This window comes from Xenopus tropicalis, chromosome 6, assembly GCF_000004195.4.
Source record: "Xenopus tropicalis strain Nigerian chromosome 6, UCB_Xtro_10.0, whole genome shotgun sequence".
NCBI classification, from domain to species: Eukaryota; Metazoa; Chordata; class Amphibia; order Anura; family Pipidae; genus Xenopus; species Xenopus tropicalis.
The window spans coordinates 49871571-49896005 of NC_030682.2; the positions used below are offsets into that span (position 1 = coordinate 49871571).

The 24435-nt window shown below is 36.9% G+C and overlaps 1 protein-coding gene across 1 annotated transcript in view; it reads right to left on the bottom strand.

The window, feature by feature from the left end:
* osbpl10 (oxysterol binding protein like 10) overlaps positions 1-24435 on the bottom strand; it is a 205078-nt gene that overhangs the window by 105164 nt on the left and 75479 nt on the right. Inside the window, exons 3-4 of the mRNA XM_002941816.5 lie at positions 18860-18933; positions 2217-2408 (exon numbers count right to left, since the gene is read on the bottom strand). Of these exons, the coding sequence (XP_002941862.1) occupies positions 2217-2408; positions 18860-18933 (266 nt within the window). The remainder of the gene's footprint in view (positions 1-2216; positions 2409-18859; positions 18934-24435) is intronic.

The window sequence follows — 24435 nt, forward strand, 5'->3', positions numbered from 1 at the left end:
TAACAGTGCAGGACAACAATGCTGTGTTGTAATTACTTTTATACACTTTAATTTTTTGATGTTACTGTTCCTTTAAAGTTCTTAAGCCTAAAGCTGGTCATACACGCACCGATAATATCGTATGAAACCCCGTTTCGTACGAAAGATATTCGGTGCGTGTATGGCAAGTTGGCGAGTCGACCGGTATCGCAGGAGACTGCTGATATCGGTCGACTCGCCGATCAGCCAGGTTAAAAGATTTTGATCGGGCACCATAGAAGGTGCCTGATCAAAATCTGCCGTCATGGCTGAATCGGCAGAAGGAGGTAGAAATCCTATTGTTTCTACCTCCTTATCTGCCGTTTCAGCCCTGAACGGTTAGTGGCCGGTTGTACGATCTTTCGCGCGACCAATAGTCGCAAGAAAGATCGGAAATCGCCATGTGTGTGGCCACCTTAAGTATTTTTCCAACCTGACTGCCCCTTCTCAACCTGTCAGGTAGAATTACTAACACCAATGGACTACTGCTGCAGCACAAGTAAAGCAGTCCCGTCACAGAGGAACATGGATAGGTAATGTAAGAATATCAAACACAAACATCCCTTCAGCCTGGAGGGATAAGCTCAGTCCCTTTGAGAACCAAGTGCTACTGAGAGTAGCAAGTGCATTAGAAAAGGGATTTCGGTGTGACGTCTTTCAGTAAAACCATATTGTTTCTGTACATCCTGCTGTAATGCACAAAATGAGCAATAAACTAGGTATGGATATTGGTGTTTAAGTATAAACTGATGTAAACCATATAACCAAAACATGCTACATTTTTAACCATGATGGTCACAACATGCAGTTCTTGTTAGAATTTGCCATTTGTCTGGGAGCAGGCACAAAGTACTAATTCTAGTTCTGAACACACAATAATAGTATTTACTGGTAGAAAGAGTGTTAACAGGAGCTAGAAGGTACAAGAATTGGATCCTTTCTCCAGAACCTGATATCCCACATAACTGGGAAGGCCATCTCCCATAGACTCCTTTTTAATCAAATAATTCTAATTTTTAAAATGATTTCCTTTATCTCTGTAATAATAAAACAGTACCTGTACTTGATCCCAACTAAGATATAATTAACCCTTATTGGAGGTCTACTGGTTTTATTTTATGTTTAAATTATTTTTTGTAGACTCAGGGGCACATTTACTAAAACATAATTTCAGATGTTCTAAAATGTCACGAAAATGCTTTTATTGGTCATATGAAAATTTCGAGTTTACGTCCCGAAAGTTGAAAGCATTGTTAAAACTCGAAAAATTCACGTTTAAACGGACATTCGTTTCCATGAATCCTTTTCATTTTTCCCAAACAGGAATTGCTCTAGCAGCCATTTTAGGAGCATTGGCACTCATTCTTGAAAAACAATAATATGTTTACTTTTCCATTGAAACTGGGTGAAACTGAAAACAATGATGGGATTAATTTTCCCTTGAAAGGTGTAAAACGGAAAACAATGAGGGGATTAAGTTTCCCTTTGAAGATGAGTGAAACTGATAACAATGAGGGGATTATTTTGTCCTATAAGGACAGGCTGACACTGACTATTCTATTCCTCTAATGTAATTAAATATTAATAAATCATGAACTATGGGAGTTATTTAGAAAAACTCAAATTTTTCTGGGAATAATAACAAAATAATCAAGTTCTGGTGAAAACCCACTTTTAAATCTCGAATAAGAAAAAATCATAATAATCATCAATCAAAATCATCATAATTGCTTAATAAATGTGCCCCTTAAAGTATGGTTATCCAAATTACAGAAAAATCAATTATCCGGAAATCCTAAATATCCTAAATAATAATGATTTTTGTATTGATCAGCTGGGGTAAATAAAACCTTTACAGAAACATAATTATAAGTGTAGATGACAAGTTCAATCATATACTGTTCTATACTATATAACTGTGTTATCAGAGTTTATAAAAGAGTTATATTAAACTTGGCTTATACGCATTATGTCATAAATTAACTTTAAGAAGTTGGATACCCATACTAAGCAATATCCATACTGAGCTACCATAACATGATAACATGTTGAACAGGTAGTTAATCATTGAAACAGAAATATATCATATAGATCTGCATATAGTGTTAGGATCAAAGACTGAAATATGTTTGGAAATTAATGAGGTTGATTCAAATGTTTGGAGATTCATAATATAAAATATATTATTATAATCTGACCTCTTTAACCTCATGAAGTTGGGCAGGGTTTTGGTTCTTGGATCTTCTGGCTGCTGCAGGGGACTTGTGGTGTGTGACAGTGACAATACTGGGGCCACTGTGGGTCATTTGCCTTTGGCTTGCAGGAGATGGGGAATTAGAAGTTCCATGGGGAAGAAGTGAATAACTCCTTGCTCTCTGTGACACTGCACTCTAGAAGAAGAAAGCAGAACAGAATAAATGTGTATAGGGTCACATATCAGTACAAATAGGTATACATGCGTGAAGAGGGTAAAAATAGGTGAAAATGCATTTTACAGTAATAAATAAAACTTTTTGCTTTGCCTCCCTTCTGCAGGATCCCCAGTGAAATGCCACCTTCACAGATGAGATTTAAGAAGGACATATATTCATGGGCAGATTTATTTTCAAACTAAAACTAAACTCAATTCCACTAAAGCAATGAATGTTTTCATGTATTAAAAGATCTGAATTAAAAAAGCACAAATGAAAAAAGATACAAAAACTGCGACTTTTTCATACTGTCGCACACATGCAAGCATCGAAAAAACCAGAAAACCCTTAAATCGTCAAAGCAAAGAAATATCTTCTAGATGCAAAAAAAACCTGCCACTGACTGTTACATGGTCTCGACAGATTTTTTTATGCAAGAAAATAGTATTTTGGAGCAAAAATAATGATAATTGTAAGGAACTTTGTAATATACATTAATTACAATTTGTAATGGTTTTTGTGATGGTTATTTGTGTATATATTTGCTATTAAAAGTGGTGTTTTTCTGCCCTTTTCTATTCCCTGCCCTGGTGGCTCTGACTTTAGAAACAATGTAACACAAGGCAGCAGATTGACAGACCTGTCTTGCTGGAGGAGACTGACATTTGCAATATTGTTAAAAAAAAAACATAACCAGGAGTTAAGCAAACACTGCTTTCAATAGCAATTACATTTACAAATAACTTCAAATAAATTCATATTGGAAATTGGCTTAGAATTATGTTTTCATTAATAGGCAAACAATTATTTTTTGGGTTGACATGTCTTTTAAAGGAGAAAAACAGTTACCTCATTGGGGGGTGCCAAAATGTTAAGCACCCAGTGATTGTAATCGCTTACCTGAAACCCCCGGCCGGTGCTGCTGTTAGGTGAAAAGCAGAACTTTAACAAAAAAAAGGGGCGGCTTTTCACTCAACTGCGCATGCACGAGCCCCAGGATCTCATCAAAAGGAAAAGGAAGGACGGACGAGGATCAATCTCCTGAATAACCCCTGGCCTGTTCAGTTTTCTCAGAAGCACCAGCCTGAGGTATAAGGTAAGCGATTACAATCACTGGAGGCTGCCTAATATTTGCCCTCCCCCCCCCCCCCCCCCAGTGACTGTACCTTTCCTTTCCCTTTAATATCAAGCCCTTCTCCTCAGTCTGTTCTCTTGTCTTTCTGCTTGTATAATCTTCCTGTTTCTGTCGATCCTTCCCTTTGCATGAACAGAATATATGTATTTTTAGGAAGGCTAACTGTGTTCCATTATTTTTCACAGTATCTGATTCTATAATCCTGGAAGGAACATATATTATTCCAGTAAGCCATGCACAATGCTGAGGTTTATCAATAACTCACCACTTTCTCTCTCCACAGGCTCCACAGAAGATTTGTGGCTAATCTACTCTTTTCCTTTTCATAGCACTCCTAAAACTACATCTTCATGCCAGGCGTCTGCTATAAGCTTCCCACATTTTGCTTCTAAAATACATTCTACCCACAGTTCATTCTCTATATATATTTTTCTATTTAGCCAACTAATTGCAAGCTCTTTTAGGTTAGGGGTCTGTGTATAGGAAGGTTTTAATGAAGACTTGGCACAGCTTTGCCTCCACAGAGAAAAAACAATGAACTTCCTATTATTATATACATTATATATTTAATTATCTTGCCTGTGTTCCTGTAAGTATTAAAATATACGGGCCCATTTATCAAAGTCTGAATTTCAGACGATCGGATTAAATCCTATATTTATTTGAAAAATTTCGGATTGTGGTTGTAAAAAATATCGTGATATGATCCAAAAGTTCCGAAATTTTGGTATCTGAACGATTGTAAAAGGCACGCAAGACTTTCTGAACCTTCTGTGCATGTTTTTGAAAGCCACCATAGGACTCAATGGCACTCTGCAGCTCCAACCTGGCCCAAGGAAAGTCAAGATACCGAATCTTGAATGAATTCCGAAACTTTCGATCTTGTTGCAACAAATACGATTTTGTCCCACAAATTGACGCAAAGTACGGAAACGTTGCGCAAATTAACGAAAAAAACCCCAAAAAATACGCACAGTTCTAAGATTTTGAAATAATAGAAATTTTTAGTATTTGGACTCAATCGTACATTGATAAATGGGCCCCATAGTGTGTCACTGTATTTATTCGGACATATTCTGGAAAGTATTATACAGGTATGGGAACTGCTATCCACAATGCTCTGGTCCTAGGATTTTCTAGATAATGGATCTCTTCATTTAATTCAAATATTAATTAATCCCAATAGGATTATTTTGCCTCCAATGGGATTAATTATATTTTAGTTGAGATCAAGTACAAGGTTCTGTCTTATTATTACAGAGAAAAAGGAAATCATTTTTAAAACTGAATTATTTATTTAAAATGGCATCTATGTGAGATACGGGTAATTTGGAGCTTTCTGGATAATACATTTCTGAATAATGCATCCCATACCTGTATATCAAACTGGAAATGTATATATCCTTCATTAGGGTTATTCTTGTCAATGTATTTATCCTGCCATGTGTTCTGGGGGTATTGTAAATAGAACTGGCACTGTAGTTGGCATGCCATATCTTCTGGGGTATTATACATGGGACTGGCACCGTATTTATTATGTCATGTGTTCTGGAATATGAATTAAACTTGAACTGTATTTCACCTGCCAAGTGTTTTTTGCATATTATACCTAAAACTGATCCTGCAGTTATTCTGCCATGTGTTATTTACACATGGAATTGACCCTGGGATACTATGAAGGAAATGTAAAACAAAAATGCTTAATGCAATTAAAATTTAAGTTACAAAAAGAAAATGTCATAAATTAGCCTCAACAAACACAAAATCCCCCTCTGGCTATAGAATATTTGCACTTTTATAGGCATACACATTATTTTTCTCTTTTATGCTACATAAATGATAAAAATAATGTGTATGCCTATAAAAGTACAGTGGCATAAGCAGTGCCCATTTTGTTTCTTGTGCCATATCCATTCATGCTTTGTATTGTACTGAATGTTCAGGACCAGTGGTTTTCCAGGTAAGGGATCTTTCCATTTGGATCACCAGACCTTAAATCTGCTAAAATCATTAAAACATTAAATAAATCAATAGGATTTACAAAGCTAAGTTACCATCAAGTACAAGCTACTGTTCTATCATTACAGAGAAAAAATTACAATTATTTGCTATATAGATAGCCTTTCTGTAATTCAGAACTTTCCAGATAGAAGATCCAACACCTGTACATGTACTAGTTGCCTAGTATATATCCATTAGATAAAATATATTCTTTAGATAAAATCATTTTCTCATTTCAGAATGATAGGATATAGCCTTAAAGTTTATTTTGGGTTGTTTTTGTAGGAAGCACATATTCTGAGCTCCACATATAATAGCCCATCTATAGGAAGTGGTACAAAGTTAAGCACAAGCACAGTGTGCAGTATACATACATACATAAAGGGTTTTAAAGAAAACAGAATAGATTTAGACTGTGAATAAACAGATTTGCTGAGTAGGTGGACAAAAAACGTTGTTCTGTTTCTCTGAGTGCATATATCAGCACGTCTAAGCAAAAAACATACCATTATATCAATTATATTTGCCTTGCTGTATGAACAAATTGTGGTAATTTCTACAATACATGTTTTTTTCTATTTGAAGCAATATGTTTTATGTATTGTATATAATAACATATCAGTCATAACTGATTAGGAAACCTGCTTCCTACACAGTGAAAAAGAAACCAGATTCTCAACTCGATAAACAGAATAAATCATGGCATATAGATTAATTGATTCTTTCAATGACACTAAAAATGTCTACGTAAGGTATGCAAACATGATGTATTCCCTGCAATAAGGAGTAAATGTTTGGAAACAGCGAATGACAAAAATACTGTTACATATTTAATATATAAGACTGTGACGGTAGAGAAGAGTGGTAGGCAGACATGAAGAATGGCTGTACAGATAACAGACTGATGGATGGACACAAAGACACACACAGAATAATATACAGATTTCAGTTATTCGAGGATACAATATTTTATTTTTGTGCTTTAATTTTGGATTATATACCTAGGTATATATCAGAAATATAAAGACTGCTAAACAAAACAGAGTTTTTCATATTAATATTCACCTTTTGCTATTCTCCTGCACCTCTTGACACCCTGAACAATTCCTTGGACCCTCATCTTTTCTCTTTCCATTTCCTACCTTGGTGATTTAATTAACAGGTCTATTTAAAATGCTATGTAAAATTACTCACACATGGCATAAAAAGTATCTGTCTATTTCTCACACATGATTTAATGCCATGCATTGTGATCCCTGAAATCATCCATTAGGAAGAACTTGCAATATTTGTAGAGTTGTACATTTTCCTCACAGTCTGGGCACTGTAATTAGGGTAAAGTTCTGAAATTCAGAACATTTTAGGTGTAAGGTGGTATGTATAGTTATACTACGGTTGCCATATTTATAGAAACATATCATGCTTGTCTGTTATGCTTGAGATTTTTTTTATTAACCATTATCTAATCAAGTTTATTTTGAATATGGGAAATAGGAATGGGCATGGTCTTTCAGTGTTTTGTCAGCAAGTATTTAACAAAAGATTGAGATGTGCTCACAGGTGGTGATACAGAGTAAGAAGGTACACAGTATGTTATCTTGTTGCATTTAAATGTTTTTATACATTTTATCACACTATGAAATCTACTGAATGAATCACAACATAATGCTCTACCCCTGAGGCAATGAAATATGGAAAAGATAGCAAATAATATACAGGATACAGTTGCTAGAGGCAACAGAAGATGTATCTATACATAGGAGTGTTTAGCTCATAAGATTTAGTGGATTATTTGCCATTTAAAAAATGCTGTATATAAAAAAAAAGCATTTTTTCTTTAGGCATGCCTTTATTGAAAAAACAGAGCAAAAATGATAAAAAAAAACAAATACTGTATTGAATAGAGGTATACGCATGTTTTCACATCATATGCAATTACAAACAATGCATTATTGAGTATATTGGGAGTACAATAATTATGGCATACATATCCCTTGGTATGTAAGCCACTGTGAGTTTGGGAGCCCCTCTTGTATTTTCAGTTCAGCAAAAGATACCATATCAGTCCCTGTCCAGAATTTTGTGAGAAACACTAGAGAGTGGGTCCTATTTGTCAGTCCTGTGCCAGTGCTTTCTTGGAAGGTATATGTGGGCTTTCACCCATTCTCTCTCACACACAGCTTCAATGACATTGGTTATCTTAGCCTTCTTATTAAATATTTTATTTCCTGGTATTTATATAGCACTGGCGCATTTCCACAGGGCTTTCCAGAGATTATACATCATTCACATTGGTCCCTGACTTAGCAGAGCTTACAGTCTAATGGCTAAAATTTTTACTTACGTTGTGTTTTGAATTGTTGTTACAATTACTCCTTTGTTTAACATTTAACACTACTTTTCTGTGACTCCTTTCCCATTTGCTTTATACCCACCCCCCTTCCTCTCCCTATACCCTTCACTTAAATCCTATCCCCTTTTTCTTCCCTGCCGGAGTACTGTATTAGAAACATGCAAGCTTTTCTGCACCTAACCACTGAATTCGAATATATACATGTCAAGCAAAAATGTCCTCCCCTAATCTAAAAAATATAATAAAAATAATTAAAAAGAAAAAAATGAATGAAAATAATAAAGTGGGGGTGAAAACAGCAGGGAAATAGCTAAATAATAAACCCTTGTTGTATGTATAAGAGGTTCATGTTATTCATAGCCTTTTCTGACCTTTCACAATGTTTAACTGGCTTATTTCTTCTGCCATTCAAGGGCCAATTATCCCTCTCTTTTATGGAAGTAGCATTTTATCTCAGCAGGTCACATCACTGGAGAAGGCAAACACAGACTGGTTATACAGAACCCAACACAGCATCAATGCAAGATACTGTCCAACTGACTAATGTGCATAAGGTAGCTATAAGCTGTAATGAAATTTCTGCAGCAAAGTGTATGATGTTGAAACCTTCTAAGCATGTGTAGAGAAGCAATAAAGCATTTTTTCCCACTTTGAATAAATGAGACGTATACACATCATTATAAACCAAAGATTTTTTTCCCTTTTTTAGCAGGTTGCTTTCCTGCCTCATTAAATGGATTTGTCACTCTGAATACACTTTCCAACTTTTCCATTTAAATCAAAGAAATATAAAAAAGCACATATTTTTTACTAAAACATTTTTTCCCATTTTTGTCCTTTAATATTTTTTTCTAGATTGTTAGGCTCCCTGCAATATATGCATATTACATTTAAACTCAAAAATGTTTTTTTATTTCTCAAACCATACCATATATACAAAAGGATTCCTGGTTTTCACCCAGGCGGCCTGGGTTCTACTCTTGGTATGAGAACCAATTATGGTTGAACATGATGGATGTACGTCTTTTTTCAACCTAACTTACTATCTAAGAGCTCATATAGAAAAGTGGTGACAAGGCTTCCATGCGCACACACTTGGTGCTCAGTTATAAGGGAGACAACACTCACAAGTACTCAATAGGTATAGAGAATTCCCCGTATACAAGGATCTTCTAAATGGGGATTAGTCCCGATGCTTTATTCCACCGAGTGAGTACACAATGTGTCAGGGATGTGCCCCTTTGTCAGGTGACAAAGGGGCGTGCCATGAAAAGGTGCATTCCCCCAAAACATTTGTGTGCACTATACATATTCAGGTTAAGTGAATGTTGATGAATGCTGAAATATACAACTGCCACGTGGCTAATTAAAACTAGCAGGGGAATGCTGTAGTTAGTGGCGCAAATAAGCTGAAGGGAAGTGGGTACCCTCAACTATGTTTCTGCAGTTAGCAGGGGAATGCTGTAGTTAGTGGCACAAATAAGCTGAAGGGAAGTGGGTACCAAGGAAATGAATATTCCATTTTTAATGTATTTATTAAAAAATTAAACATTCCATGGAATTCCAAACCAAATCTAAATCTTTTTTACATTTGTAAAGTTTGCAAATAAATCCCAAGAACTGCAGCACCCATAAAGAATAACCCTTATGGGAATTTAATGAACTGATATTCTGGAAATCTTTCATAAATAGAAAAAAATTCATTCTCCAGATGAATTGCTGTAAGAAGGGCTGTTAAAAAGAATCTCCTTGTACCCTCACTGTATCTTAGCAGCTTTACTGGCACCCAGTATATACTCTTCGGGCAGGAAAACAGTTAGACTCATAGTGGTCTGTGTGGGATGTGCAACAGGTGTCTGGCTTGCTTTGCTTTTGCAGTAATAAAGTACATTTTTATAGGAGTAATCTCATCCACAGTTGTGCATTTTGGAATTCTGTAAAAGACATGCAACTGATGTCTGTGCCATGACCAAATCATACCATGTAATTGTTAGTGAACATAGCATGAATAAATCTATTCTTGTTACAGGTATGGAACCTGTTATCCAGAATGCTTCAGACCTGGGGTTTTTCAGATAAGGGATCTTTCCATAATAGTCTAAACTAAGATTGTTTTGCCTCTAATATGAATTCATGCAGCTTAGGTGGGATCAAGTTAAAGGTATTGTTTTATTATAAAAGAGACAAAAGAAATCACTTTTATAAATTACAATAATTTGCTTTAAATGGACTCTGTAATGATGGCCTTCCCATAACTTGGAGCTTTTTGAATACTGGGTTTCTAGTTAACAGATCCTATGCCTGCATAAGCAAGCATCATTGATCAGCCTTGCTCTTTGTCATGGTAGCTTTATTCTTAATACATCAACAAGCCCAGTATCTGTCCCTCCTAGTAAACATTTCTTTACATTTCTATCTCATTTAATGTATCCAGTTTGTAGCTAGATAAATCTTATTGTCCATATGTTCAAACATTTTTTTAAAATTTCCTTCTACATTTTATGGTTTTTCTAGTATTACATTTTTTTGTACTCCAGTAAGTCAGCATTACGCCTTACTATATGCAAGGATATTTCACATTTGATTTTCCCTAGTTAACTGAATACAACCATACTCTGCTTCGCTGGGTACATTTTCAGCCCTGTGGTTTATAATAAACACTTGTAGCTGACCCCTGCACCAGTAAGGCCTTTTGTACTGAATACCTCAGTGCTTTCCCATCTCCATTATTAGCTGAGTGAATGCATGTTGTGAAAACACACTTCCTCATAACCCACTGGAAGAGGCAAGTGCTATGAATACATAATTACAACTACCCAAGAAAAGCAGAGAATGGCAACTAAGACAGTGTTGCAATGGCCATCACCCTCACCATAAAAAAGTAAAGCTCTCAGGTCAACTATTTATTTTTATTGGGTGTTGACTACTACATACTTATAATCCCATAAGACATTGTAAACCCTAAAGAGATTTTTATGCATTCACATTCATTGATGATCAGATGTCTTAGCAAATTTGAGGTGAAAAGGAGTAAAATTTGCAATCAACTCATTTAGTATAAAAAATCTAAATAAGTGACCAAAGCTTTACCTGATTTGTATTAACTGTGAAACAGAAGTGTTATTTTTTGCTTCAAATATATGGAAATATGTAGCAGGCTTAACACAGATAACAAGGTAATGCTAATTAGACTGCCTCTTCTAATTGGCTTCATTTTTGCTGGGGTAAAGCACCTATGGTGCACAAAGCTTGACCCCACTTGATAACGCTATAAATCTCTTTTACTCTGGAAAACCACATAAAATTACATTGAGCAGCAATGTGGAAGAGAAAGTGAGCACTGCTTTTACCCTTCCCATAGCCTAGGGTTGCAATCTCACCCCTTAAAAAGAGGGCAAATTTAATTTTACATAGCATAATAAATAGGCCCCTTATTAATTACACAAGGTGCAAGTTGGATGCATGGATCAAAGATTTATGTGCAGTCATGCATCCAACTTTCAGCATGTGTATTCAATAAGGGGCCTATTTATTATGCTATGTAAAATGAAATTTGCCAAAAAAAACAGTGTATAAAGCTGTGTAAAATGAATGGAGAAGTTCGCTGTCTGAACACCAGATTTAACGCCAATATTTTATGTAAGATCCAGCAGAAAAAAAAACGCGTAAAAAATTATGCAGACTTTACACCGTTTTTACACGGCTAAGCCTGATGATGTGTGCCGAGTTTTGTTGCCGTTTTTTACACAACATAATAAATCTGCCCCTAAATATCCTCTTTTAAAGGTGTGAGATGGTAACCCTGCCCTGGCCTGCCTGAACTCTGTTCTCCTTATGCTCGTGTGGATTTCCTCCAGATGCTCCAGTCTCCCCCCATGTTTGAAAAACCGACAGGCAGGTTAACTGGCTCATGATAAAAGTGTGACTGTGACAGGGTTCTTACATTGCTCCACTGGAGCAGTGCACTGCGAATGATATATATTCTGTGCTGTGGAATACATTGGCTCTATATAGTAAATAATAATGACTCTGGCCACAGCTATTTCTGATGGTTTTCCCTCCAGCCTCAGCTCTGCCCTATTTCTTCTGTATTTTACCTCCCTCTGGTGTAAGGTCATTCATCTAGAATTGCCTAGATATCACTGGATGCACTAAATTAACCAGTGCTATATATAATACTGTACAGGAATAACATTTACTAACATAACAGCACACACCAGTATGTATTAACACAAATTAAAACACTACAAATGCATTTAAAAGAAAAATACCACCCATTTTTGACATAAGGTCATATGCATAAAAAAGCAGAAAAAGCAAAAAAAAAACAGAACCTGAATTACCATAGGAACCAGGAAATGGTTCCTATTAGACTGGCATGGTTTCATCTGTGTCTAAAGGATCATGCATGCCTGGTTGCAATGAAAATGTCAGTAGCTGGCACAAACTGGCCCCTGACACATGAATTGGTACTGGTTATAAAAAAAAGTCCAGTTTTTAGTTCATAGTGCAATCATTTTTATTCTCAAATATAAATAATATGCTTTCTACAAATGAAGCGAGTGAATATACTTTGTAAATAATACAATTATATTATTAATTAGCCAGTATACTGGCACTTTAAGGCTTTTAAAATATATGTAAGGAATAATTTCCTATTTAAAATTATTTTCAGATTATTTCAAAGTAAATAAAGCACATGTAAATACAGCTACCATGTAAAGCTACCAATCTTAATAATTATACTTTTTGTAAAAAAAGCTTTTCTTGTCACTAATTTCCCAGGATAAGCAGTGCTAACAATTTTGCAAAAGAAAAATAATTACATTTGTACAGTGCCATTTGCCCTATTTAAGCCGGAGTGATCCAAATGACACATCTGAACTGACCCCAATTTAAACAACCCTTAAGGGGAATATGTGATGATTAAAGGGTGCTCATTCTCTAACGCTACACAAAAGTTCAAGCTATTTGCCTTGGTTCTACAAAAGAAAATATGAAAAGCTGCTGTTCTGCTGCATTGCTCTGAAATTTGTTTCTCATTAGTTTTATAATTAAGATTTTAGAGCTTAAACCTTTCATCAATGCAGAGCAAAGTGGCACTTAAGGCAACTAAAGAGGAGATACTATCAAGGTTTTCCTGAGGCAATATTCTAAACAGTGGATAATTACAGGGCCAATTTGTAGCTTTTTTTGCTTCTCACAACCCCATGCCTTTAAAAATACCAATTCCTGATCATGCCTCCTCTTTACCCCCATATGCCTCTAAACAATGTGAGGCTGGGGCTACTAAAGAAGATAAAGTGCTGTCTTGCTTAAAAAAGGGCATTGACTCAAGGGATGAAAACATATTTTTGCCCCTTTATAGGTCCCTGGTAAGGCCTCACCTTGAGTATGCAGTGCAGTTTTGGGCTCCAGTCCTTAAGGATATTAATGAGCTGGAGAGAGTGCAGAGAAGTTCAACTAAACTGGTAAAATTGAAGGAAAATTTAAAGGAGAAGGAAAGGTAAAAACTAAGTAAGCTTTATCAGAAAGGTCTATGTAAATACAGCCATAAGCACTTACAGTCCTCTATCAAAAGAAACACAGGATTTCGTCTCTTTTTTTGTAAACATGATGTTCCAGTGTCTGACTCCCATCCTTAATTCCCGTGACCAGAGTCTGCGCAGTTCTCTCCCCTCTCCTGCTCCCCCTCCCACGAGAATGCTAAGAACTCCCTCCCCCTCCCTTTGGAATGTGTGATCTGAACTATAATGGCTAGGCTGCAGGCAGGAAGCTACTTAAAATGGCAGCTGCTGTCTTAAGCAAATGGAGAAAGCTTCTAAAGCTGTTTACTCAGGTATCAAAATGCTTTCTGCAGAATAAATATATTGTTCTAGGTGGCACTACTGTGGCAGATCTATTGGCAGTAAAATGCCAAAATGACTTTCCTTCTACTTTAAGGGTAGACTGTCAAGGCTTGGGTTGTTTTCTTTGGCACTTGTGAGGGGACATGATCCTTTTAGACTTGAGGAACAGAGCTTTCATTCAAAGCAGCGTAAGGGGTTCTCCATGGTAAGGGCAGTGAGGTGTGAAATGCCCTACCAGGGGATGTTGTGATGGCAGATACTGTTAATGACTTCAAGAGTGTGGTTTAGATGATTTTTTGAACAAGCATACCTATACAGTTTGTATTATACAGGTATGGGATCCATTATCCGGAAACCGTTATCCAGAAAGTCCTGAATCATGGGAAGGCCATCTCTCATAGACTCCATTATAAGCAAATAATTCTAATTTTTAAAACTGATTTAATAATGATTTCCTTTTTCTCTATAATAATTAAACAGTACCTTGTACCTATTAAGATATAATTAATCCTCATGGGAGGCAAAACAATCTTGTTTGGTTTAATTAACGTTTAAATAATTTTTTAGTAAACATAACATACAGAGATCCAAATTACAGAGAGACCCCTTATCTGGAAACCCCCAGGTCCCTAGAATTCCGGATATCAGGTCCCATACCTGTATATTATGTATGTATGCATGTGCCTATATATAAGCCAGGGTTGAAATTGATGTACTATTGCCTTTATTTAACCCAAATTAACAATGTAGCTATGAACTGCCCAGTGTGTCTGCCAGGTTGTACGGCTTGGAAGCAGCCAAAAACTAAGAATATTTGTGTGCAATAAATATGCAGTAATATTTTAAGTGATATTTCGGGGCCCCTTAAATAGAAAAAAATTAAATACAGGTATGGGATCCATTATCCAGAAACCCATAATCCAGAAAGAACAAAATTACGGGAAGACCTTCTCCCATAAGACTGCATTGTAATCAAATAATACCAGTTTTCAAAAATGATTGCCCTTTTCTCTGTAATAATAAAACACTTTCATATACTTGCTCCTAACTAGATATAATTACTTATTAGAGGAAAAACAATCCTATTTGGATTATTTAACATTTTAATGATTGTTTAGCAGACTTAAGTTATGGAAATACAAATTACAGAAAGACCCCTTATGTGGAAAATCCCAGGTCTCGAGCATTCTGGATAACAGGTCCCATACTTTTATAACCATTTCTCTTGTGACAGCTACCTTCCAAACTCCGGAGCCTTTTGTTCTTTGTGCTTCAGTTTCTTTCCTTTCATTTTCTCTGAGATGACTTACTTATTGGATTTAATAAACATTGTAGCTAATGCTTAAAGCAGGCACTGATGGACATTCTCACATTATTTTGTTCCAGATGTAAAATCCCATGGAATCAGCAAAATGTTTGCAGTAAATGAGGCATTCCGACAGTCAATTCACTCTCTCAGCTCTCAAGGGCATGTTCACTCATCCATTATTTTTTTTTTCCTTTGTCATTATTTGTAAAGGAAAAAATGATGATTTGTTCTGAGCAAAACTAAAGGCTGCCTCGTGGCATTCCCTTGGATATGGCGAGATGCTTGCTTTCAGGGGAAAAAAAAGGAATTTATCACAGCGAACAACAAAGCAGAAACTCAGCCATCCATCAATCGACCAGCAGAGACTCAAGCATGGCACTGACAATATAGCACTGCGATATCGATCTCGCACAAAACTATGATGCTGACTTTCAGTGTTACGTCTGCTAATGTCATGCCACTGCATCTATTTAGTTTCTTACAGATAATCACAATCCTACTGAACAGTGTTGGTAAAATTCATTTTCAAAATGACAGGAAAAGAAAGTCCTAGTTAAAAAGCAATACAAAGCGCTCACAGGTAGCATAAAATGTAACCCAACCCTCTCTCACGCTCTACTCACCATGAATTGAGAACACACAGCCACATCCTTTTACCTTAAAGGAATACTGTCATGGGAAAATATGTTTTTAACAGATTTTTTTATATTTATTTTTGAAATTTCACATGGGACTAGCCATATTCTTTATTTCCCAGGGTGCCACAGTCATGTGACTTGTGCTCTGATAAACTTTAGTCACACTTTACTGCTGCACTGCAAAGTGGAGTGATATCACCCCCCTCCCAGCAGCCGATCAGCAGGACAATGGGAAGGTAGCAAAATAGCAGCTCCCAGTATATATCAGAATAGCACTCAATAGTAAGAAATCCAAGTCCGACTTGGGACTCCTCAAGTTACATGGGAGTAGGAGAAACAATAAGTTACCTGAAAGCAGTTCTAATGTGTAGCGCTGGCTCCTTCTGAAAGCTCAGACTGAGGCACAATGCACTGCACACTAATACCAATATTACAACTTAAAAAATACATTTGTTGGTTCAACAATAACCTTTTAAATGGTAGAAAGAATTATTTGCTATGTAAACAGTGTTTAGAAACAGTAATTTAGAAATAAAAAGTACACCATAAAAATCACGACAGAATCCCTTAAATGAAATCAATAGAATGTGCTGCTTGTGCCATATTTATCAATTGCATCATCCGCACATGTACCATGTAAAGGTGCTCTCACACAACTTGTACTAACAAACTAAGCACAATGTAACAAACAGAACACACAGGAGATTACAGTTGCCCTAATTGTACAAGTATGGGATCTGTTATCCAGAATGCTTGGGACCTAGCATAGGCGGATTTTCAATAAGGCTAGGGGAGGCTAAGCCTCCCCAAACCTCCTTTGGCATCTTTGGATCTTTCTTCTTGTGGATTCTCCAATCAGAGCACAGCTTTCTTGACAGGCAGTAAAATTGACCAATCAAGGCGCAGATGAAGACAGGGATCGGGAGATTTTGCAAACTGGAGGCAGTGCAGAATTGAAGACTAAAAAAAGAAGAATCTGCAGGCTGTAAACTTTACCCAAGAACCAACTTTGAAACTTTTGCTGCAGTTTTCATCCCACAGGTACTATACACAGGTACTGTACTGTATATGTATGTTTATCAGTGCCAGTGTTATAGTGCCAGGGCCTGAATATCTGCCATCAGTACCCACTGCTCCTCATGGCATATAATGTGCTGGTTTTGTATATAAAGACTGTGTCTCACTGTATATAACGTGCCTGGGATGTCAGTACCTGCTGCCTCTCTCTCTATAAAGCTAACTTAAACACATCTAAAGGGGAGGTTCACTTTTACGTTAACTTGTAGTATGTTATAGAATGGCCTATTCCTAGCAACTTTGCAATTGGTCTTCCTAGTTAATTTTTAATAGTTTTTGAATAATTTGCCTTTCGCTTCTGCCTCTTTCCAGCTTTAAAATGAGGGTCACTGACCAAAACGTTTTGCTCTGTGAAGCTACAGTTTTATTTTTCCATGCAGGCCCCTTAACTATTCATATTCCCATCTCTTGTTTAAACCACTACCTGGTAAATAAGACCCTAGCAACCAGATAGCTGCTGAAATACCAAATGGAGAGCTGCTGAACAAAAAGCTAAAATACTGAAAAACCATTAAAAATAAAAGAGGACCAATTGCAAATTGTCTCAGAATATCTATGTCTACATCATATTAAAAGTTAATTTAAAGGTGAACTACCCCTTGAAGCTAACTGATCCCAAACCCACGTATGAATGCTTTTACATCCTAAGCATTTTTTGCACAGTATCCCTGGGAGTCAGTGGATACGGCAAGAGGTAGTTGGGAGGTTAATTTTTTACACCAGTCTCACATTAGCTGTAGGTCAGTCTGTGTTAGCCTCCCCAAACAAAAAAGTCACCCTCCGCCTATGGGACCTAGGTTTTTCCCAGATAAGGGGTCTTTACTTAATTTGGATCTACATATGCTAAGTCTACTAAAAATCAAGCTGAAGGACTCCGGCCTCTCAGTAAAAATCCACCATTGATCAGGTTAAAGGCAGCACTTTAGAGCCTTGATACACAAGCACTGCACATGATTCTGGAATACTGTTTTTAAAGGGGTTGCTCACCTTTGAGCTAACTTTCAGTATGATGTAGAGAACGATATTCTGAGACAGTTTACAACTGGCCTTCATTTAAAATAACTAATAAAATGTAACAATAACAATAAAATAGTTTTTTGGCTGCCAGGGTCAGTGTCTCCCTTTTGAAAGCTGGCAAGTCAGAAGAAGATGGCACATCGTTTTAAAACTATAAAACATAAATACGGAAGAACAATTGAAAACTTGCTTAGAATTGGCTATTCTATTATATACTAAGCCATCCCTTTATGTGAAACACCCCTTTAAGAAACCCACCCCTTTAGTTGTGCGCAGTTTAAGAAAAAGCTAACCATAAATAAATGGGGGGTGGCAATATGTAAGGCACCCCCAATGCACAAATATGTTTACATTTTCCCCCAGAGTAGTGCACTTCTATAAAAAATGATTTTGCTGGCAGCACTTTGCCACCATTTGCGTTCAGCTACCAGACAAGTCTTGTGTAAAGGGCATCTGTAGTTTAGTAAATCTTGTAAGTCTGGCTCCCAATCCAATAAAAGAGTTTTTTATATAGAACAGGTGCAATGATGCAAGCAGAAAGTCAGAATTTTTTCCCATTGTGGTGGTGCCTCAAAAATTGTTACCTCAGAATGATTTTAAGTTTTCTTGTCCTTTAATGCCTGGCGTAAAGTGAATTTAGTGCCAGCAAAGTATTCCTAGTATAAAAGTGCTAAGCTCTGCAGTTTGTTTGTAAGCTTGCCACAAAGCTAACAGTTCCTTATACAGTGTTTGATGTGTGTTTAGAGATTAGACAAATGACAGGATGCAATGACAAACAGATGACAGCAGTAGAGTCCTACCCTCATGCCACCCTACAGAACAGAAATTCCACAGCTCAGAACTGTATGGAACTTCCCTCAGAAATCCCATGCTGCAATTCATTCCGACTTGTGGCACTGTAACATTCACTGTGTCTTGTTCACTAGGGCACAACATAACATTACTTTGTGCAGTGCTTGTGTGCAATGCTCATGGAACCTGATATAATAATTTACAGTATATGTACTTTGATGAGTATTACGGTAGAGCTATCTAGGGAGCCATAGCTTACCTTACTCTCTGAATGGAACTTGGCACATGCTTGTAGCTGAGTCATCCAAAACTGTCTTTCTTTGGCATCAGCAGCTAGAAATAAATAGAAACACAAGGATTGCATTATCAAGGTATATCACAACTTATGAGATTGTTTTTAGGGTTTTGCAATAAAATGTATGCAGAGAAGGCATAATCGGGGTAATGTTATACTTTCAAATACACACAGGGAAGGGGGGGGGTGCTTCTGTAAATTTGCTTTATATTTAAGAAACCATTACAAAGGTTTTAAAAAAGCATTATGGCCATAAAGTATAAACTAATGATGTGTAAGCCAGAGAAAAACTCAACCCACACCTGACCCTAACCCACAAAACCTTAACCCGCACCTGACCCATTGTAGGACCACAACCAACGCAAACCTGCATCTTTCCACTCCGTATGCTACTTCTGTGCGTGTCTTACATTTCAAGACAGGGAAACTTTGGGAGCAGAGAAATTCCTGGACTGACCCACACACAACCCAAACTGAAATGGTCACCCAAATTTCACCCTAACCTGCTTGACCTAAGTGTAAACCTGCTGATTGTGGGCAACCCACACATCACTAATGTGAACCCATATAAGCAAAAGAAAACCTTAAAGGGCACCTATCACCTGTAAACTGTTTCCTCACCAGAGTTGCAGGCTAACAGAACCTGCACTCCGGGTTCCGAGGGAAACAATAGTATACGTCAAGAAAAATCCCCCTATTAAGCCCTCTGCCCCCCAGCTCCAGGTGTGGGTAGCCATGTTGGGGCGCACACATACACATAATGAGCAAGTGCCCCAGCTCACTAGTTAAGCGCATGCATTTGATGTGGGATCAGGGGATGCACTGACTGATCTATGTCACTTACATTCATATAACAAGCTACCTGGGGCCTGTATGCCCTAACATGGCTGTCTGTACTGGGACCTACCGCAAGGTACAAGGGCCAAAGATAGAAGGCTTTACTTCCCATTAAAAATATAGGCTCCAGTGGGGGAAATAATTATTAGGGGCCCTAAGTTTTAGGTACAGGTGCTCTTTAAATTGTGCTCTGTCTGTAAAGGGCAGCTTACAATGATACAGTACCCTGTAGCAAATCATGTTGCAATTGGTGGAAAATATGACAATGAAGAAATCTGAAGAAACATCTGTATATTGTGCGTGGTGGGATTTTTTAACAACAAATGCCTTGAAACAACACAGTTATAAAGCAAAAAATGAATAATGTTTTAATGAAAAACAGCAATTTATTTAGAGCACTTTTTTTCTTTTTCATTTTCAATATAAAATACATGTAATAACCCTCTATGGGGCCAAGTCACTTAAGGTAGAAAAAACAAGTTCTATTCATTGCATGCGTTAAAAATATTATCCCTTCTTATTTTTTTAGAGTTAAAGACTGATGTTCTTGTCGTTATTTATCTGGCGATTTTCAAGCGTTATTTTCTGCTGCGTGCGATATATTTCAGAGCACGCAATATTAGCGCACGCTATTACACACATAACCATTACTTTCTGAAAACTAGCGTTATGAAAATTACCCTTTCTCTGAAAACACTAGGATGCACCAAGTAGGTGTTAATATTAGCACAGATTACGTCGATATTTCACGCGTTTAATGCTTCATGTGTGTTTGTGAATAATGCGTTAGTATTATTTCTATTCAATAATTACCGCAATGCGATGGAAATAACGCTTTGCGATAATGCGCTTTTTTACGCATGCGAAATGATTTTGATGAATCGGTACTTAATTATCGCACGCTTTTTAACACAAAAAACTATGTGTTAACCGTTAACGACCTTGAGTGAATCGGCCCCTATATGTCTACTTAAATACTTGTTTCAGAGTATCCACCAATTTGCAAAAATCTTTGCCAGCAGGACTGGCATTAAAAACTGTTGGAAGACTGGAGTTCCCCAGTACATGTACTTTCACAAAAGATGAAGATTGTTACAAAGAGAGAAAAGCTTCTAATATAGAAAAAGATATTATAGTGTTTGGAAAGTTGTCCAGCAAGCTATACCATTGGTTATGTCAGCTGTACCCCCTGGTAAGCAGTTATTATAAAGCTAAAGACATCTCTTGTGGGACTTTTTGCCAGAAAGACACAAAATCAAACACTCCAGTTAAGAACTGAAGCTTTTTTTATTTCTAAAAATTCTGGACGGCACCATGGAAAATAAAACTTTTCTTGAACCCGTTCCAAATAATCAGCAGCATTTCCATCGGTCAATTAACATTACTTCTAGTGGTGGGAACTGAACATCAGGATTTACTTAACAAGGCAAAAAATCTGGGCACATCTTATGATTTAGCCTGCAAGTAATTATTTCTGACATATGAAATCTATTTGATCCTCAGTTATTTATCAAATGAAAAGCCAGTTTCCAAATGTTATAAGATATGTAAATTTTCATGTAAATATAGATCTGTCACTCATTGTTACAACCACAATGTCTCCTATCAAGTTAATTACCAACCATTACTGAGATCAAATAATTACCTTTTTGTAATTCAAACACTTTACATATAATAAAGTTGGTGTATTATGAAGTCACATAATTACCTTTTTTGTAATTCAAACAAGTTAAAAATAATAAGATTGATTTCTACAGCATGGTTGTTTTTATATTGTTATATGCAATGTTCTCCTTCCATAACATTTGGATTTGGCCAAAGCTGTCTACAAAAAATAGTGAAAAAGTGACTAGTGAAGCAAATCCTGACCCTAATTTTAGTGGTCTAACTACAATGATCCAGTGCCCCCATGAGAAAAAACTCAGCACTCTTAGTTTTCCTCTGCCCCCACATCCCCCAGAGCACTGTTGGATTCCACCAGTTTGTTTGTTTGTGGCAACTTGAGGAGAAGGAAAGTGCAAATCACGTTGGAAGTGCCAAAATTTCAGCACCCCCCAGTGATTGTATTCACTTACCTAATACCCCAGGCCGGTGCTCCTGTATGTAGAAAACTGCCCCAGCTCGGGGTTCTTCCAGCAAACACCTTAGAGTAATTCTCTTCATCCCCATTTTTTTTCTTCGCTACCCCAGCAACACATGTGCAGTAGAGAGAAAGCCAGTTTTTTGTTACATTTTGGCTTTTCACTGCAAGAGGATCGGTCATGGTGATCATACAGAAGCTAACAGGAGCACAGGTCTGGGGTTTCAGGAAAGTAATTACGTTCACTTGGTGTTACCTAACATTTTGCACCCCAAAGAGACTTCACCTGTCCCCACCCGGTCACAGAGTCTGCTATATGGTACTTACTGGTGCAAACAAAAGCCCCAAAAACATCATCAGTATCATCTTTTACATTATGGGAATTTGCTATTATTTGGGATTTTTTTCTTGTGTAGAAAAAGTTAAACTTTTCATACTTCTTAGCAATGTTGCGTATAGATTAGAATGGTTTTTGCTAGTTTAGACCTGCTCAGAAATGTTACCCATCATCTTCAAGTATCCGGTGTCCAGTAAATTCACAAGACTTTCCAAGAAATAGGGACTGTGCGGAATCCGAAGCTTGGAAATGTGCTGGGCCAAATCTGGGCATCAGTGCATCCCTAACATTTATACATAGTACAAATATAAGGAATTTTTTAGAGTTTCTTTTTGTTGCTGTGTTATAGCTAACCTATTTAACCTCTCTTAGTTCATTATAATACAGGTCTCTTATTTAGGCACTTGGTCATCAATCTGCATAATTTAAACACAAATATTAATTTTAACTGTATAAAGAATTCTCTTTTCAGAACACAACTACTTGACATCATATATTTTGTTTCAGGAGAACCAGCTCTCACTGTGGAATGGTTTGTTCTATGCCACTGTTTGAAAACCTATGGGCCAACAAGGGTTTTCATTATGCTTTTTTGAATGTGAATGTTGATTCTGAAACTTTATTTGGGTCCCCTGGCAAAAAGAAATAATTTTAAGTCTCACCTGCAAGACTGAAACTAGGGGAATTTGGGGGGGAATTAAGCCGTTTGCACTAAAGTTATTACCAAGCTAAAAGCTAAGCAGCAAGGTTTCTTATTGTTATGACAAAACTCTTCTGAGGCCAGTTGTGGAATAGAAGAAGATAATGCTTGGGTAGGGACATCCTGTCACCAGATAATGAGACCTTATGAAGAATTATGGCACTATCCAGGACCTGGAATGTTATACACCAACTGGCTCTAGTCTAACAGTACTTCTCAGAAAGTCTCACTGGGGCCACAATACCAAAGTGCACTAAAGAGAACCGGCAGAAATAATGATTATAGCAGCTGTTCTCCCATATTTGAACCCAAGCAGACAGCTGGAGGTAGCAGGTGTTTCTACAGAAGAACTGTTTAAGCGGATATCTTCGGCAAGAGAACCAAAATCATACTGTATGTAAGCATACTCATCTGTGCAAAATTACACTCAGATTGATAACGAGCTACTGGCAATTGTATTTACCAAGACCACATTTCATTAGAAAACATAAAATGCATAGGAATGTTACAGAGAGTTTATAGAAGATCGTTGAGGTGCTGAAAAAATGGATCTAGGCTTTGACTGTGCACATGGCAGAGATGATCATTACAAACAAGGGAAACAACTTTCAATTACACTGATTCAGAATAGTATAGAAGGGCCAATTTAAAGAATGGAAAACACAAATATCTAATAAAAATAAATACTACTGCCAACCTATTTGGCTCAGTGCATGGGTGGCCAGAAATTTGCTCATTTAGAATTGTACAGATCTAGACACTCTTAGGGGCACATTTACTAACCCACGAACGGGCCGAATGCGTCCGATTGCGTTTTTTTCGTAATGATCGGTATTTTGCGATTTTTTCGGAAATTATCGCAACTTTTTGCGCACACAGACGGCATGCTCACACAAAACGCAATCTCATCTGCAAATTTTTGTGTGCAATTCGCATTTTATTGCAATTTGCAAAAAAAGGAAAGACGGGCACAGCAGTGCAAAATGTAAGCATTTAGGTGAAAACATGCTCATACAACCATTTGTGGAAAAAAATTTTGCGAAAAAACGCGAGTTTTTCGTAGCCATTCCGAAAGTTGCGCAAAGTCGCGATTTTTTCGTAGCGTTAAAACTTGCGATTTTTTTCGTAGAGTTAAAACTTGCGCGAAACGCCGCGCCTTTTAAGTTTTAACGCTACGAAAAAGGCGCGACTTTTCGCGCAAGTTTTAACGCTACGAAAAAATCGCGACTTTGCGCAACTTTCGTAATGGCTACGAAAAACTCGCGTTTTTTCGCAAAAATCGTAAAGACGCCGAAAAAATCGCAAAAAATACGAAAATTTTGCAAATTGCAATAAAATGCGAATTGCACACAAAAATTTGCAGATGAGATTGCGTTTTGTGTGAGCATGCCGTCTGTGTGCGTTTATTATGTGAGAATATAGCTCAGATTTTCTCTTTGCGAATATAAATTCCCAATTTGGAATTTAGTAGTTTAGGGAATATTTTTCGACCACTAAAGTTGAGGTCTAACTCGTACGCAGAGTGTATGTATAAATATTCACAATTTGCAAATATGCCATATTTAAAAAGCTTTAAGGACATTCGC